The sequence below is a fragment of the Aquarana catesbeiana genome, linkage group LG10 (assembly GCF_042186555.1).
Source record: "Aquarana catesbeiana isolate 2022-GZ linkage group LG10, ASM4218655v1, whole genome shotgun sequence".
NCBI lineage: Eukaryota > Metazoa > Chordata > Amphibia > Anura > Ranidae > Aquarana > Aquarana catesbeiana.
Window position 1 is genome coordinate 235,674,505 of NC_133333.1, and position 19,525 is coordinate 235,694,029.

General features: G+C 44.4%; 1 protein-coding gene across 1 annotated transcript; it reads left to right on the forward strand.

Moving 5' to 3' along the window:
- Positions 1 to 2,783: 2,783 nt before the first annotated feature.
- LOC141110164 (somatostatin-2) lies at positions 2,784 to 19,195 on the forward strand. The gene is made up of 2 exons (XM_073601372.1): positions 2,784 to 2,965; positions 18,847 to 19,195. Exons 1-2 carry the CDS (start codon positions 2,864 to 2,866, stop codon positions 19,054 to 19,056), a joined length of 312 nt encoding a protein of 103 aa, XP_073457473.1. The 5' UTR covers positions 2,784 to 2,863; the 3' UTR covers positions 19,057 to 19,195.
- Positions 19,196 to 19,525: the final 330 nt, after the last annotated feature.

The window sequence follows — 19,525 nt, forward strand, 5'->3', positions numbered from 1 at the left end:
ATAATCGCACCAACTGTTGTCATCCTCTCACCAAGCTGCTTGGCGATGGTCTTGTAGCCCATTCCAGCCTTGTGTAGATCTTCAATCTTGTCCCTGACATCCTTGGACAGCTCTTTGGTCTTGGCCATGGTGGAGAGATTGGAATCTGATTGATTGCTTCTGTGGACAGGTGTCTTTTATACAGGTAACAAGCTGGGATTAGGAGCACTTCCTTTAGGAGACCTGTATAGAAGACACCTGGGAGCCAGAAATCTTGCAGATCGATAGGAGAACAAATACGTATTTTACTCTTTAACTAGTTACCGACCGCCTGCCGCAGTTGTACCGCGGCAAGTTGGCTCCCCTGCGCGAATCGCCGTCATTGTACGTCAGATGCATACACAGTGATTTGTGGGCGGGGGAGCCAACCAGCGGGTCCGGCGGACTCGATGTCTGCCGCCCACCCGTGATCGCTCCAGAGACAGACAGAACGGGGAACTGTCAGTGTAAAGAAACAGATCCCCATTCTGTCAGGAGAGGATAGACAGATCGTCTGTTCCTAGTGACCATATAGTTAGAAACACATCCCAGGGAACACTTAACCCCTTGATCGCCCTCTAGTGTTAACCCCTTCCCTGCCAGTGACATTTATACAGTAATCAGTGGCTATTTTAAACTCTGATCGCTGTATAAATGTCACTGGTCCCAAAAAAGTGTCCGATCTGTCCGCTGCAATGTCACAATCCCGCTAAAAATCGCAGATCACAGTCATCACTAGTAAAAAGAATAAATAATAAAAATAACATAAATCTATCCCATAGTTTGTAGATGCTATAACTTTTGCGCAAACCAATCACTATACGCTTATTGCGATATGTAGCAGAATACATATTGGCCTAAACTGAAGAAGAAATTTGTTTTTAACATTCATTTTTTTTGGATATTTATTATAGCAAAAAGTAAAAAATATATATATATATTTTTTAAATTGTCGCTATTTTTTTGTTTATAGCGTAAAAAATAAAAACTGCAGAGGTGATCAAATACCACCAAAAGAAAGCTCTATTTGTGAGAAAAAATGACGTCAATTTTGTTCGGGTACAGGGTCGCAGGGCCGCACAATTGCCAGTTAAAGCGACGCAGTATCACAAAAAATGGCCTGGTCATTAAGGGGGCAAATCCTTCTGGTTCTTAACCGCTTCAGCCCCGGAAGATTTGGCTGTTGAATGACCAGGCCATTTTTTGCGATACAGCACTGCGTCGCTTTAACTGACAAGTGCACAGTCGTGCGACGTTGTACCCAGACAAAATTGATGTTCTTTTTTTCCCCACAAATAGAGCTTTCTTTTGGTGGTATTTGAGCATCTCTGCGGTTTTTATTTTTTGCGCTATAAACAAAAAAAGAGCGCCAATTTTGAAAAAAAAGCACAATATTTTGTACTTTTTGCTATAATAAATATCCCCATTTTTAAGAAAATGTTTTCTCAGTTTAGGCCGATATGTATTCTTCTACATATTTTTGGTAATAAAAATCGCAATAAGTGTATATTGATTGGTTTGTGCAAAAGTTATAGCGTCTACAAAATAGGGGATAGATTTATAGTATTTTTATTATTATTTTTTTTTTACTAGTAATGGCGGCGATCTGCGATTTTTATCGGGACTGCGACATTATGGCGGACACATTGGACACTTTTGACACATTTTTTGGACCATTGGCATTAATACAGCGACCAGTGCTATAAAAATGCACCGATTACTGTAAAAATGTCACTGGCAGGAAAGGGGTTAACACTATGGGGCGATCAAGGGGTTAACTGTGTTCCCTCACTGTGTTCTAACTGAAGTGGGGAGGGGACTGTCTAGGGGAGATGACAGATCGCTGTTCATACTTTGTATGAACACACGATCAGTCTCTTCTCCCCTCAGGGAGACACACACAGATCCCAGTTCTCGGCGTGTCACAAGCGATCGCGGGAGCCCGGCGGTCATCGCACCCACCGGGCACTCGCATCGGCTCCGGGGGCGAGCAGCGGGCGCACGCACCCCTAGTGGCTACAGGGCGAAGCGACGTAACATAGCGTCGTTTCGCCCTGCCGTACCATTCTGCCGCAGTAAAAACTGCAGCGGCTGGTCGGCAAGTGGCTAAAATGCAAATCAATTTATAACTTTTTTGAAATGTGTTTTTCTGAATATTTTTGTTGTTGTTCTCTCTCTCTCGCTGTTAAAATAAACCTACCATTAAAATTATAGACTGATCATTTCTTTGTCAGTGGGCAAACGTACAAAATCAGCAGGGGATCAAATACTTTTTTTTCCCCCTCACCGTACAACCGGTCCTTTAAGGACGACCCTAATACTGCTGCGGCCCGCGATGCGATTGACTTTGACACCCCTGGTGTAGAGCATACGGCCGTCAGCCAGGGACAATTAAAAAGAATGGGATTCTGCATATTGGGTGAAGTCAGGTGTAAGTAAATGAGCTGAAGAACACTGAAATGTGAATGACAGCTAAAGCACACACCTCCCCCTAAACTGATTGATTGCGGGCAGATCGACACTTTAATTCTGTATTTTTATCACCAACCTTCAGAGCTACAAAGATATTGTATATAAATATAAAACAGGCCATGCACATCAATATTGTCTCAGATGTAACCCATATGGCTGCTAAAAGTTTATCTCTACGGCGAGTCCTGATGCGATCACACATTCTCCCTCTAGATGCCGAGACCGCCTGACCCCCCGGCCGAACAAGTTTTATTATTTGTCCACGGACGTCACATTAGGGAAGGTATAAAAGGAGGGTATTCTTCAGTCTGTGCTCATTCTTCCTCCGTCTTCTCTCCCCCCACTAAGCTGCTCTCCGTCAACTTGTATCACAATGCTGGGCTCTGCAGGGACCCTTCTGCTGCTCCTCCTCGCCTGGGGGGCAAGAGCTTTATCACAGCCAGACGACAACCGGATAACACTGGGGCACAACCAGGTGAGAGACGGAACCATCAATCACCTCCCCATCCATCCCTATTCCACCTGATTTCAGGGTACCATCCACCTTCCTGGGAAATGATGGGGGGACCTTAGCAAGGATGCATTTTATGTTTTACTAAGAAGTGTACTTGGATAACATTGATATCAACCAAGACACAATGGGGGGTTATTTACGAAAGGCAAATCCACTTTGCACTACAAGTGCAAACTACAAGTGCAAAGGGCACTTGAAATTGCACTGAAATTGCACTTGGAAGTGAAGTCGCTGTAGATCTGAGGGGGACATGCAAGGAAAATAAAAAACAGCATTTTAGCTTGCACATGATTGGATAATGAAATCAGCAGAGCTTCCACTCATTTCAGATTTACCCCTCAGATTTACTGCGACTGCACTTCCAAGTGCACTTTCAGTGCAATTTCAAGTGCATTTGCCTTTCGTAAATAACCCCCATTGACCTGTTTCCCCCTCGTTTTCTATTCATATAGGACTGATTTCTTGGGGGTTATTTACGAAAGGCAAATGCACTTTGCACTACAAGTGCAAAGTGCACTTGAAATTGCACTGAAAGTGCACTTGGAAGTGCAGTCGCTGTAGATCTGAGGGGTAAATCTGAAATGAGGGGAAGCTCTGCTGATTTTATTGTCCAATCATGTGCAAGCTAAAATGCTGTTTTTTATTTTCCTTGCATGTCCCCCTCGGATCTACAGCGACTGCACTTCCAAGTGCAACTTCAAGTGCACTTTGCACTTGTAGTGCAAAGTGGATTTGCCTTTAGTAAATAACCCCCCTTAAGATGTAAGGAGAACTTTTTACATCCTTTTCACATTCAGGCTCCATGCACACCTGGGCACATCTGGGTGTTCCGAATCACGGGCAGAATCAGGCGTCATTACAATGCCATTACTTATTACGTATGCTTATGCAGCATACTTTTGCTGTGATTGTCACGCAATTAATCACACCGCAACTGCAGCAAATCGCAACGTGTGAAGCTTGTCACTCAAAAAAGGAGCAGGAGCTTCTTTTGGGTGACAGCATCGCGCGTTGTGATTTGCCATGATTGCAGCGTGATTAATAGCGTGACAACCGTTACAAAAATTGCACCGCGATTGGGGTGCCATTAAGAATGTGGACTATACTTTTTTGTGATGTGATCTTTCTTGAGTAAAAACAGTTTGGACGAGATTGATGATTCCTTGGTGTGCTGGCGAATATTTACTTATCGCACCGGTTCCAGTATCCAGCTGGCGGTCGCTACAGCACTCAATACCTTAACCGCTTCAGCCCCGGAAGATTTTACCCCCTTCCTGACCAGAGCACTTTTTGCGATTCAGCACTGCGCTGCTTTAACTGACAGTTGTGCAGCCGTGCGACGTTGTACCCAAACAAAATTGATGTCCTTTTTTTCTCCGCTAATAGAGCTTTCTTTTGGTGGTATTTGATTACCTCTGTGGTTTTTATTTTTTGCGCTATAAAAAAGAGCGACAATTTGGAAAAAAACTCAATATATTTCTACTTTTGCTATAATAAATATCCCCCAAAAATATATAAAAAAAAATTTTCCCCTCAATTTAGGCTGATATGTATTCTTCTACATATTTTTGGTAAAAAAAAAAATCGCAATAAGCATATATTGATTGGTTTACGCAAAAGTTATAGTGTCTACAAAATAGGGGATAGTTTTATGACATTTTTATTATTATTATTATTTTTTTTTAGTAATGTCGGCGATCTGCGATTTTTATCATGACTGCGACATTATGGCGGACACATCAGACACTTTTGACACTATTATTATTATTATTATTATTATTATACCGGATTTATATAGCGCCAACAGTTTACTCAGCGCTTTACAATATAAAAGGGAGACAATACCGTTATAATACAATAAGATACAAGAGGATTAAGAGGGCCCTGCTCAGAAGAGCTTACAATCTAATAGGGTGGGGCAGTTGGTACAAAAGGTTGTAACTGTGGGGAATGAGCTGATGGAAGTGGTAGGAGATGAGTTGGAGACGTGATAGGCTTTCCTGAAGAGATGAGTTTCAGGGATCGCCTGAAGGTAGCAAGAGTAGGGGATAGCCGGACAGGTGGAGGTAGCGAGTTCCAGAGGATGGGAGAGGCTCTGGAGAAATCCTGAAGACAAGCATGGGAGGAGGAGACAAGGGAGCTTGAGAGTAGGAGGTCTTGAGAAGAGCAGAGAGGACGATTTGGGACACTATTTTGGGACCATTGTCATTTATACAGCGATCAGTGCTATAAAAATGCACTGAATACTGTGTAAATGACACTGGCAGGGAAGGGGTTAACCACTAGGGGGCGGTGAAGGGGTTAAGTGTGTCCTAGGGAGTGATTCTAACTGTGGGGGGGGGGGGGCTACCACTCACATTACTGATGACAGGGAGAAGTGATCTCTGTCATGACACAAGGCAGAACAGGAAAATGCCTTGTTTACATAGGCATCTCCCCATTCTGCCGCTCCGTGACACGATCGCGAGCACCCGGCGGACATCAAGTCCGCCGGACCCGCGGTCACAGCCTAAAGCTGACGTACCTGTATGTCCTTTTGCCCACCCATGCCATTCTGCCAACCTATATCGGCGTGCGGCGGTCAGGAAGGGGTTAATCACACTGCAATTGCAGCAAATCGCAAAGCGTGAAGCTTGTCACTCAAAAAAGGAGCAGGAGCGTATTTTGGGTGACAGCATCGTGCGTTGTGATTTGCCATGAATGCAACGTGATTAATCGCGTGACAACCGTTACAAAAATCGCACCGCGATTGGGGTGTCATTAAGAATGTGCACTATACTTTTTTCGTGATGTGATCTTTCTTGAATAAAAACCGTTTGGACGAGATTGATGATTCCTTGGTGTGCTGGCGAATATTTACTTATCGCACCGGTTCCAGTTTCCAGCTGGGGGTTGCTACAGCACTCAGTACCTTAAAGAGCTCATTCCAGGAACGTGTGCGATGGGAATATGGACTGCGGGTTAATGGCATCACAAACGCAACCCCCGTTTTGCCACAAATCTGGAATTTGGCGATTCTGTCCGCGATTCGGGAACGCCCAGGTGTGGGTGGAGCCTAAAAGAACAGCTTTTGAGCAATTTTTTTTTCTGCTTCTATAAGCAGTGTTATCCTATGTGTCTATGCACACTTATTTAGTCTAGAAGCGTTTTTTTTAAGTTTCAGCTTCTAGGAGCAGAAAAAGAACTTTTTTTTTTTGGCATTTTTGGGAGTGATTTGCCAGCAGAAATAAAAGCTGAAAGCTCCTAACTGCTGCTAACACACATCATTTGTTTTTAGGTTTTTACATTGCAGTCGTGTTCAGAGGACACTATTACTTAGTAAAATTGTAGTGCTGCAGAATTTCCTTTGCAAAACATTTACTAATTTCTGGTACAGGGGGTCCCCTAGTTACAAACATCCGACTTACAAACAACTCCTACTTACAAACAGAGGGAGGCAACAGGAAGTGAGAGGAAATCTCCCCCTAGAAAGGGAAATTCTCTCCTGTAATGACCTATACATGTGATAGGATTTTCCGACAACAAATGTTGCACGTGAGCTTGTTGTCGGAAAGTCCGACCGTGTGTATGCTCCATCGAACATTTGTTGTCGGAATTTCTGCCAACAAATATTAAGCCTCATACACACGATCGGACTTCAAACAAACTTTTCCGTGGATTTCTGTCCAAAGGGCGTTGGCCGTGAACTTGGTATGCATACACACGGCAGGACTTTTTCAGCCAACCTGCTCCAAATCACGTGGTTTTTTCAGCTCTTTACCGCCACCCTTTGGTCAACTTCTGTATTGTTGTCTGATCTTTTGCATTGGTTCTGAGCATGCGTGTTTGTACTTTGGACTAAAGTCCTTTGGACTTGTGTACACACGATAGGATTTTGCACCATAGGACTTTTGTTGCCGAAAAGTTTGTCTGTTTGCACAGCCAACATTTGTCCGGAAAGTTTGCCTGTTTGCACAGCCAACATTTGTCCGATGAAAACCGAAAACGTTTGTCCAGTGGAGCGTACACGCGGTCGGATGTTGCCTTAAAACAGGTAATTTGCATGTTTGTTGTCAAAAAGTCCGATCGTGTGTATGGGCCTTTTGAGGGCTGGCTCTCAAATTTTCCGTCAACAAAACTTGTTGTCCTAAAGTCCGATCGTGTGTACATAAGTCCGACGCACAAAAGTTCCACGCACGCTCAGAATCAAGCAGAAGAGCCGCACCGACTATTGAACGTCATTTTTCTCGGTTCGTCGTACGTGTTGTACGTCACCGCGTTCTTGATGTTCGGAATTTCCGACAACATTTGTGTGACCGTGTGTATGCAAGACAAGTTTGAGCCGTCGGAAAAAAAATCCATGGATTAGTTGTTGGAAAATCCTATCGTGTATAGGCGGCATAAGAGTTATTATGGGAAAAAGGTCCCTCCACCGATGCTTTATCACCAATCCTTGTTTCCACAACAACCCAAAATTTTCAAAATTCAATTGTCACAGTACAGAAAGTGAGGTGAAATCTTCTGAACGGGGGGCACAGACAGCAAAACAAACCTTACAGGGGTGATAACCCTTCCCTATGCTATCCAAAAAGCCTAAGGCTGCAGCTACACTCAAAAAATTTACCTGTTCCGACTTACAAACAGATTCAACTTAAGAACAAACCTACAGACCCGATCTTGTTTGTAACCCGGGGACCCCCTGTATTTATATAGCACTGACAATTGACATGCTGTACATTCCTATCAGCCCCTGCTCTCAAGGAGCTCACAATCTAAGGTCTCTATCTCATGTACTGATACTAGGGCAGGAGCCAATTAACCTACCAGCATGTCTTTGGAGTGTGTGAAGAAACCTATGCAAGTACAGGCAGAGCCGGGACAAGGGGGGGGGGCAGGAGGGGCGGCTGCCCTGGGCACCGTGGTATCATGTGAGGTGCGAGGGCACCATAAGGAGATTGGAGGGGAGGGGATTTGTGTTGGAAGGTGGAATTGGGAGGGCGGCAGGTGGTAAAAATTGTTCTAGGAGGGGAAATTGGGGGGTGGTGCAAGTAGAGTTACCACCTCATCCCTTTAAACCCGAACACATATGAATTACACAGGTTCTGTGGCTGATTAAGGTGGTAATTAAACGCACTTGGTGCCTTATCTGCATTTAATTAGCCTCAGAACCTGTGTAATTCAAAGGTGTTCGGGCTTAAAGGGATGAGGTGGCAACCCTAGGTGCAAGGAGTGGTGATTTAGAGGGATCTGTGTTGGGAGGGGGGATGGGGGGAGATAATTTGTGCTAGGAGAGGTAATTTGGGGTGAATTTGTGTTGGATTATATACTGTGTATATACATAGCTCCCAATTGTCCCTGATTTCGAGGGACTGTCCCTGATTTCGAGGGACTGTCCCTGATTTCGAGGGACTGTCCCTGATTTCGAGGGACTGTCCCTGATTTCGAGGGACTGTCCCTGATTTGGAGCAATGTCCCTCTGTCCCTCTTTCCTCCTCAATTGTCCCTCGTTTTGGTCTGATCTATATAGTTGTATATAAAATGCACTATTTATCTTTCAAAAAGTGTTTTCCAGTGCTAAACCTCTCATCCAAATTCTAAATTGCTGCATTTGTCAATTTTAGAAGCCAATATAAAGGAATATTAGTGGTAAAAAAAAGCTCTTGTGGATTTAATTAACCTTTTTGTTTGTTTGGTTATGTCCCCTTTAAGGGGCGTGGCAGGGGGGGGCGTGCCCTATGCCTACATGCATTTGCTAATAGGTGTCCCTCATTCCCATCTCAAAATGTTGGGAGGTATATATATATATATATATATGTGTGTGTGTAACATAAGCTTTGTCAAAAAGACCTGTAGTTTCTAAAGTACAATAAGGCAGGCCATAATAGGAGGAAATCCACCACAGCACACCGGACACTTTGTACAATCTCCTTTAGATTTACCAAAACTATGCTACCCGAGGGCCCACCTAAACAAGACCCCAGTATGCATTCCATCAGCTGCAAACACAAAAGGAGATTGCACAGTCAGTGCTGGTGTTAGTGAATGGTGTATTGACTCTAACACTGGTGTCAGTGGCCACAATAATAGCCCCCAGGATAGGGTTGCCACCTGTCCAGGATCCCCCCGGACAGTTCGGGTTTAGAATTGTGTGTCCGGGTTTCAGACCTCCTGAAACCCGGACACAATATCCATAATGGACTGTGGCTCCCCAAGTAACCGAGTACCACATCCGCCGAGTGCATAGGGGTGTTCACAGGACCCATTCCCATATATAGACAGGAGAGGAGAGAGGGCTTGATCTGCTCCTCCTTCTCCCACCCCTACAACTCTGTCTGCCCACCCACACTCCAATCCCCGGTGTTCTGGTCCTCTGGAAAGGGATGTGTGGGCTGGAAATCTGAAGTTCAGCAACTGGCAGATCGTGGATGAAAGGTGTCGATACCTGAACCTCCATCCTTGGGTGAGTGAGCTCACCATCCAATGTCTGTAACTGAAGTCTCCCCCCCACCCTCCCTTTTCTCTATCTTGCCTCCGAGCAAGTGAATGCACTAAGGTAAGAGGGACTCAGATGTAAGGGATGCCCTGTGAACCCTGATTTAAGGGGAAATGCTGGGAACTCTGATGTAAGTGGGAGGTTTTGTGAGCAGAAACCCCCCTACATCAGAGTTCCCCTTTACACCAGAGTCCACAGCATTTCTCCTTAAAAAAAATTAGCTGTGAGCCGCTAAAGTGTTCGGTTTGGCTTGAAGAAAAGGTGGCAACCCTACCCCAGGACTATGTCAGTGGCCTTAAAAACAACTCCCAGCACTGGTGTCAGTGACAGTAAGAGTAATTCCCCGCATTGGTGTCAGTGACAGTAATAGTAATTCCCCGCATTAGTGTCAGTGACAGTAATAGTAATTCCCCGCATTGGTGTCAGTGGCTGCAATAATCACCCCAGCATTGGTGCCAGTGGCAGTAATAGTAACTCCCAACACTGTGGTCAGTGACAGTAAAAGTAATTCCCCGCATTTGTGTCAGTGACTGAAATAATAACAGCCCTTGGCTTTGGTGTCATTTTTGTAATAACCCCCAGTGTTGGTGTCAGTGGATGCAATAATAACCCTCAGCAGTGGAGCCAAAGACTATAATAACCCGCAGCATTGTCAGTGCCACAATAATATCCCCCTGTTCTAATGTACTGGTGTCAGTGATGGCAATAATAACTCTCAGCATTGGTGTATCAACAAGTAATAATAACACACATTGGTGTCAGTGGCAGTAATATTACCCACACCTTCATTAGTCATTGGGATTGCTGTTCACCCCCCTGATTGCAGGAGTGGTCAGTAGCAGAGCTAATTAACCACTCTGCATTGGTGGTCAGTGGCACTATTATGTAACCCCCCCACTGGTTGTCAGTGGCACTATTATGTAACCCCCCCATTGGTGGTCAGTGGCACTATTATGTAACCTCCATTGGTGGTCAGTGGCACTATTATGCAACTCTCCCATTGGTGGTCAGTGGCACTATTATGTAACCCCCCATTGGTGGTCAGTGGCACTATTATGTAACCCCCCCATTGGTGGTCAGTGGCACTATTATGTAACCCCCCCATTGGTGGTCAGTGGCACTATTATGCAACTCTCCCATTGGTGGTCAGTGGCACTATTATGTAACCCCCCATTGGTTGTCAGTGGCACTATTATGTAACCCCCCCATTGGTGGTCTGTGGCACTATTATATAACCCCCCCATTGGTGGTTAGTGGCACTATTATGCAACTCCTCCATTGGAGGGTCAGTGGCACTATTATGTAACCCCCCCATTGGTGGTCAGTGGCACTATTATGTAACCCCCCTATTGGTGGTCAGTGGCACTATTATGTAACCTCCATTGGTGGTCAGTGGCACTATTATGTAACCCCCCTATTGGTGGTCAGTGGCACTATTATGTAACTCCTCCATTGGTGGTCAGTGGCCATGTTTTTGTGCCATTTCACTGCAGCACAATCAGAATTGTCACCTTTAAAGGAAATGGGGAAAAAAAGCAGATCCACTGGCAGGATCAACAGATTATAAAACTATGTTACAGGAGGACTCAGAAAAGAAAAACTGCGCTGGTAATGCTAGTGATGGGCTACATCGCATATATGTAATTTTTTAATGGATGGATGGATGGATTAGATCAGCCTTTCTTAAAGAGGAAGTAAAACCTGATGGGTTTTACTTCCTCTTTATTCCCCTGCAAAGTAAAAGCATAATGGGCTAGTGTGCATCGCATACTAGCCCATTATGTTGCGCTTACCTGCAAACGAAATCCGCGATATCCCCGCTTCACCCCTCTTCCTTCCGGGGGCCGTGGACTCCGTCTCTGTGACGTCACTCCCGCGCATGCGCGAACGAGCTGATGGTCACGGCACGGGCCCTATAGAAATGGCACACGCCCTTTCTTTAGTGCACATGCGCTGAAGACGTCGGTGCAAGCGTATATGCTAAATATCTCCTAAACTGTGTAGGTTTAGGAGATATTTCTAGTATCTACAAGTAAGCCTTATTATATGCTTACCTATAAGGAAAAGTGGTGCGCAAGGATTTACAACCACCTAAATTACGTTTCTATGGATCCTAGGGTTCCTTCATAGGTTACTATAGGTTTTATGAGCTGTAAGCAAGGACACATACACTGACCATCAATGGTGTCGGGGGATTTTCCACCAGCATCCAATGTGATGGATTACTTCTACATGGACCAGCAATGAAGGAGGGCACTTTTCAATAGACCGCTAATATAAGAAGGCACTTTTATACTGGCCTCTAGTATAGGGAGACAATCTATGTTTTTTATGGCAGTTATTATTTATGATATCTTTTTTTTATTAGTAGTTAGGGTTCAGCTGGAATTCCACTTTAAAATCAAACAGATTAAAAAAGTTAGTTCTTAACTGTTTCTTCATGGTCAAAAGGATTAGATAGATAGATAGATAGATAGATAGATAGATAGATAGATAGATAGATAGATAGATAGATAGATAGATAGATAGATAGATAGATAGATAGATAGATAGATACCCTGTTTCCCCGAAAATAAGACCTAGCGTGATTGTCAGTGATGGCTGCAATATAAGCCCTACCCTGAAAAGAAGACCTACAAGGACTTTAACCAGGGCTTATTTGGGGGGTAGGGCTTATATTGCAGCCATCACCGACACAGGAAACAGGGTAGATAGATAGATAGATAGATAGATAGATAGATAGATAGATAGATAGATAGATAGATAGATAGATAGATAGATAGATAGATAGATAGATAGATAGGTTAAAGTGATTGTAAACGACCACCTTGTAAACCCATTTATTTTAAAATAGCAATGAAAAGCAAAACATTTTTGTATAGATATAAAAAAAAACATTACAAATACCTTTTTTCCCCTCTGTTCTCCGCTGCATAAGAGCTGGGGGAGAAGAAGCAGCAGCACACTGATATGTCCAGTGAATGGCTGTGCAGCAGGAACGTGGTAGGACAAGTCTGATCATTGGAGGAGAGCACACAGAGTTCCCATCATAGCTAGAGAACTGTGCATGCTGTGCTCTCCTGCTTAGTGTGGTCAGTTTTTAAAAGGGAAGCAGAGGGACTGGCAGGATCACCAGGGATTTCACACAAAGGAAGCAATACAAAGAGAACAGGAGATTTTCTCATACAAGTACATAGTACCGCAGGCACATTTAAGGAATATGAAATGTTGGGGTAACAAACGCTTTAAAGCGGACCTTCACTTAAAATTGAGAGTACCACGTACGCCTTTCCTCCCCTTAACAAGGTTGCACATTTTTTATAGGGAGCGGATACCTTTTTGTGACAGGTACCCACTCCCACTTCCTCAATCCCCGCCACCCCCCCCCCCCACCTCCCTTACACAGCCTCCAGGGACACATCATAAATCTCAGGAGGCTGTGTAGGACCATCTCATAGCACTGCCATGCCTCGCACATGTGCAGCGGGAAGCTGTGAGACATTAGGAAGTTGTATTTTAATGAAATACCGAGATGTCTGGGATTCCATTCAAATAGCAGGTCTGGATAAAATACTAAGGGCTTTGGGAGAAATTAGTTGATTTGATGGCAAAAAAAAGAATCTTCTAAGGAATGAATTTTCAGAATTACAAATGTTCGAATGAAAATTTAATCTTGTATGGACAGCTTTACAATTACTAACTGGGCAGCACAGTGGCTCAGTGGTTAGCACGTCTGCCTAGCAGCACTGGGGTCGATAGCTCAAATCCCAACCAGGGCAATACCTGCCTGGAGTCTGCATGCTCTCCCTGTCCCTGCGTGGGTTTCCTCCGGGTACTCCGGGTTCCTCCCACACTCCAAAGACATGCTGGTAGGTAAAGTGGCTCTAGTATGTGTATGTATGGTAGTGAGTTAGGACCTTAGATTGTAAGATTCTTGAGGGCAGGGACTGATGTGCATTTACCATATATATGTAAATTATATTAATTAATTATGTATATGTAAATTAATGAATTAATTAATATAATTAATTAATATAAAGTACCTGTAAAAAATATATACATGAAACTGATAGGAATGAGATGCATGCTGACCTGAATGCAGGACAAGGAGTGAGTAGAAGGGGTCGGCCGGGCCTGGGCACTGTGGTATCATGTGAGGTGGAAGGGGGCCGCAAGGAGATTGGGGGGGAGGGGATTTGTGTTGGAAGGGGGAATTTGGGGGGCTGCAAGGGGTAAGTTTTGTTCTGGAAGGAGAAGTTTGGGGGGTGCTAAGAGTGGCAATTTGGGGGGGATTGGTGCTGGGAGGGGGATGCTATATGGGGAAATTTGTGCTTGGGGGGGGGATGTGTACTAATAGGGGAAATATTAGGAGTAGAGCATTTGTGCTAGTAGGGTTAATTTTTTTTTGGGGGGGGGGGCATTTGAGCTGGTGTGATCTAGGGGATGGGGGCAAAGATCTGTGTTGAGAGGGGGGGGGGGATTCAGCAGGGGGGCAGATTTGTACTGGGAGGAGGGGGGATTTATGCTTAGGGGGTAAGCATGCAGATTGGTGCTCAGTGTTTTTGTGGGGGGATTTTTGCTGCCACATATTGCTCATACATCTTGAAAAGAGGGGGGGGGGGTGCAGTTTGGCATGTTCGCCCTGGGCTCTAGATGATCTAGTCCAAGCACAGCCTGTATGGTAGGGGCTGGCTCTGACCACAACAGAATACAATATATAAACTAGATTGAAATGAACAAATTCAACAATTCAAATCAAGGCTGATTTCTTTGTTCTCTTTTATCAGATTAGGGCTACATTGACATGAGCGATTAAAGCCAATGCCGATTGTAGCCGCTGGAATCTTCTGTTTACAGCTGCAGATGATATCGGCTAGCTGCATCATCCGGCCCCATTTACTATAATGACAGGTCGCTGACGGCCGCAGCGATTTGCGGCTCGCACACCGTGTGTGCATCCGGCGGTGATCACCGCAAGTAATCGCTGGCTGTGTGGAGACCTGCGTATAGCAGCAGCCACCGGCGACCGGTCATTATAGTGAATGGGGCAGGCGGCTGCAGCTAGCCGCTCTCATCCGCAGCTATAAACAGAAGATTCTAGCCGCTACAATTGGCACTGGTTTTAATCGCCAGGGTGAATGTAGCCTTATACATTTGTTGAGAGATTTCCATCACTAGAGAAATTCTGGAAAAGTAATTTAAAGTTTTAAGCCTTACAGCTGGTAGGCAATTACAGTTCTTCTAAAAGTCGCACCTGGCGCCCAACTCATTTGTTACGATTAATCTTCTCCAGATTCCAGTATTTGTCATCAATTAGAGAGAACAATGTTATTGAGATGGGAGCATTTTTAATTACAAACTAAACATAGAAAGATGTTTTTATAAATGATAAAGAGAACAGTCACGACTGAACTTATCTAAGAATCTGGATATTTAGTCTTAAACTATAATAATTCAGGTTTTGGCTATGATGGATCTGTGCCTCAGGTCTGCCATTTTGGCTGGAATGTCAGGGTTCAAAGGTCACTGGAGGTCTGGCATTTTGGATGGAGTGTCAGGGTTCAGAAGTCACTGGAGGTCTGGCATTTTGGATGGAGTGTCAAGGTTCAGAGGTCACTGGAGGTCTGTCATTTTGGATGGAGTGTCAGGGTTCAGAAGTCACTGGAGGTCTGGCATTTTGGCTGGAGTGTCAGGGTTCAGAAGTCATCTGAGGTCTGGCATTTTGGCTGGAGTGTCAGGGTTCAGAAGTCACTGGAGGTCTGGCATTTTGGCTGGAGTGTCAGGGTTCAGAGGTCACTGGAGGTCTGGCACTTTGGCTGGAGTGTCAGGGTTCAGAGATCACTGGAGGTCTGGCATTTTGGCTGGAGTGTCAGGGTTCAGAGGTCACTGGAGGTCTGGCATTTTGGCTAGAGTGTCAGGGTTCAGAAGTAATCTGAGGTCTGGCATTTTGGCTGGAGTGTCAGGGTTCAGAAGTAATCTGAGGTCTGGCATTTTGGCTGGAGTGTCAGGGTTCAGAGATCACTGGAGGTCTGGCATTTTGGCTGGAGTGTCAGGGTTCAGAAGTCATCTGAGGTCTGGCATTTTGGCTGGAGTGTCAGGGTTCAGAAGTCATCTGAGGTTTGGCATTTTGGCTGGAGTGTCAGGGTTCAGAGGTCACTGGAGGCCTGGCATTTTGGCTGGAGTGTCAGGGTTCAGAAGTCATCTGAGGTCTGGCATTTTGGCTGGAGTGTCAGGGTTCAGAGATCACTGGAGGTCTGGCATTTTGGCGGAAGTGTCAGGGTTCAGAGGTTACCAGAGGTCTGGCATTTTGGCTGGAATGTCAGGGTTCAGAGGTCACCCGAGGCCTGACAATAGCCACCTTAAAACTCTTTCTTCCAGCTCCAGAGAGTACATAGCAGTTAGGTCCAATTTACACGTAGGGTCGGGGGGTGGTAAAAACACATGTGGTAAAAACACATGGTTGAGCCGTAAAAGGATTTACTTGACATTGATGGCAACATGGGGTGGCAAAAATTATCCCCACTGTTGCATTCAATGGGCAGTACCGCCCATTGAACGCAGCCTATTCAAGTGAAAGGTGCACACCACAACTGCATGCATTGCATTACAACATGGTGGTGTGGGCTTTTAGACATTATTAGGCCTCCTCATCACCTGTTTTAACCCTAAACGGCTGTACCATTGCACCGCAACTGAATCAGCCCATAACAGTCTGTGGTGTGGGCTTTTGCGTGTTAAGATAGGCAGTAAGGAGGTGAGATAACGCCTCAAGGCATGTCAAATACTGCATGAAGAGCGATCCACTTCAGACAGCCAACATACGTGTAAACAGGCCCTTACGAAACCAAGACTAGACTTACATTGTTTCATGCGCATGTAGTGCATATGGTAGCGCATATGTGTAGGTGTAAATAGGTCCTGTAGTTTCCCTTTGTCTTTTACACTAAACTGCAGAGCATACAGTAGATACGAACCAGCCACGTAAGAAAGAATGGCATTTCTACTGGACATGCATTTTCAGGCAAAATGCAAGAGTTGAGCACACCTCAATGCACGAAAAACTCAATGCATACCGTTCATGAAACTTTACATAAGGATAGGCATCTTTATTTTCAGCCATGAGACTGTAAATGTTTAACTGTAACTGGACCCAAAGTTCCCTATTCCCTATTGATGTGTTAGCTTTGTGAATAGATCCTGTAATAGTGTGAATGGGCCCTAAGGAGTTGGGAAACCTCCTGACCACTATGACTCTGATATGTCAGGCTCAGGCACAGTGGGGCTGGTTTACTAAAGGACTAGAGACTCTTCTTCCTTACTCAAAAAAATCATCTGATTTGGTAAAGCTGACATGAGCCCAGTTGATTATAGAGTATTGGGATGTGTTATATCCAAAGGCACCCACTACATAGACATGTCAGCTTAATTCTGACAAACAAATAAGGGTTTCTTAAATTAGAAAGGTCTGCTACATCATGATACCTAGCATCATGTTACCCATTACAAGTACACTATATGGCACAAAGTATGTGAACATCCCTCCAAATGATTGAGCTCAGGTGTTCCCAATGAAAGGTTCTGTTATTACAAAGACATCCTAGACCAGTGGTCTCCAAACTGCTGCTGGATGAGGCCCTTTACTTGCCCTGATCTGGCCATTGGGGAACAATTCCACCAACTGATTCCACTGATGAAGCACAGTTCCCCCTATTGACACCATCAAGGGGCACTATTCATTTCCTTGATGTCAACCATGAGGCACTATTCTTCCCATTAAAACCAATGATGGGACATTTTCTACACCCCCTGGCCACAGTCCATCCCCCCATAAAGCCTGAAGGACAGTAAACTGACCCTTTGCTTTGAAAGTTTGGAGACCCCTGTTTTAGACAATTTTGCATTTCCAACCTTGTAGTAACAGTTTGTGGAAGGTTCTTTTCTGTTCCAGTATGACTGTGTCCCTGCCCACAGAGCCAACTCCATAAAGACATGGTTTGAGGAGTAAGGTGTGATGGAACTCAAGTGGTCTGCACAGTGCCCTGACCTCAGCCCTGCAGAACATCTTTGTGATGAATTGGAATGCCAAAAGCAGGCCAGGTCTTCTTATCTAACATCAGTACCTGACCTCACAAACTTCTTTTAGCTAAATGGGCATAGCACAGTAATCCTTCTTCAAAACAGAAGGTGTTCACATGTCTCATTCCAGAACATATCCCAAAAAAGAAGGATTGCTTCCAATTTCAGGACAGTGGGTGAAGCCTTGCAAATCATACCTTCACACTCCATTGGCCACAACACACAACAGTGCTGGTGTATAGTGCAAATAATGCACTAGTGCAACATTAGAGGAGCCATTTGTTCCAAAATGCATACAGCTGTTTCAAATTTGCTACCCATAGCAGCAGGTCAAAATCATGGCTTCTATGGAGTAAGGTTTGGGACCCAACAAGACAGTATAACCATACAGGGTTAGGTGAGAAAGGTCTCAAGCAATCAAAAAGCCTTTGTTCTAATTAGTGTGTAGCAGAGAAAAGCCTTATTTAGAACGTAAGGTATTTAGATGTCTCATTCCATCATATATCCCAAAAATAGGAGGACTATTCCCATTTTAGCTAAATGAGCACACATTCCCACAGACACATTCCATAATCTTATGGAAAGCCTTCCCAGCAGGGTGGAGGACGTTAGAGCTGAAAGAAAAGCCAACTCTATATTACTGCCCATGGCTTTAGAATGTGACGTCCAATAAGCTCATACAGGTGTGATGGACAGGTATGCACAAACTTTAGGCCATACAGAGTACTTTTTATAGATAAACATTGGACACAAATTTACATTAAGGTCACCACAGAGGACAAGGGGGCATTTTTTACGTCTGGAGGAAAAGAGATTAAATCTTCAAATATGGAAAGGTTTCTTCACAGTTAGACCTGTGAAAATGAACTCCCTCCAGAGCTGGTTCTGGCCAGCTCAGTAGATGGTTTTTAAAAAGTCCTGGATTCTCTCCGAAATGTACATAATATAACTGGATACTAATATTTATAGGTAAAGTTGATCCAGGGAATATCTGATTGCCACCTAGGGGATCAGGAAGGAATGTTTTCCCCTGCTGTAGCCAATTGGGTAATGCTTCTTTGTTTTTTGTTTTTTTTGCCTTCCTCTGGATCAACTGTAGGTATAGGATTGTATATATGGAGGTTTTCTATTTGTGTTTGTGTGTTTTTTTTTCTATGTTGGTTGAACTGGAAGGACTTGTGTCTTTTTTTTTACCAAATTAACTATGTAACTGTGTAAACCTGAGAAGAATACAACATCCAGGAGCTGTTGTGAATGTGAATGTCCCTGAATCTCGACTTGTTTCCCTTTTTAGGATCTAAACGCAATACAAGAGGATCTCCTCCTGAAGCTGCTCTCAGGATGGACAGACAGCAGGGAAAGTAATTTAGTGGAGGTCGAAAGAAGCGTTCCCGATCCTCCTGAGCCCAAAATCGCCCCATCTGTGAAATTCCCACGTCTGTCTCTGCGGGAACGGAAAGCGCCCTGCAAAAACTTCTTTTGGAAGACATTCACTATGTGCTAGAAATCGCTGTTTGTGTTTTATTCATTTTTTTTTTATTATTTATGGATTTGTGACATTGATAAGTTTGTAAATAACATGCCATCACCCTATGGGGGATTTGTTAATTTCCATTAAACTTAAGGAGTCATTCAGCAGTGAAGCAGTTTCTTATTTTCCAAAATGATCAGATTGTCCACATAAATGTTTCAATGTTTGTTTCAGTCTTTTTGTCCTCAACTATCTCTGTAGTGGAGAACTCGGATCCTCCCCCATGTAAGAGATGGCCTGTGTCTTCCCACTTACCGTCACCATTGTGCCATGGCACCATGCCTGCTACATGAGGTCATATGTTGAGTGGAGGCATGTCTAAGTGCCAGGACAGCGTCATCTAGAGCCCAGGACGAACATGCCAAATCCCCCCCCCCCCCCAGATGTATGAGCATTATGTGTCAGCAAAAGTCCCTCCACCCCAAAAAAAGCACTAATATGC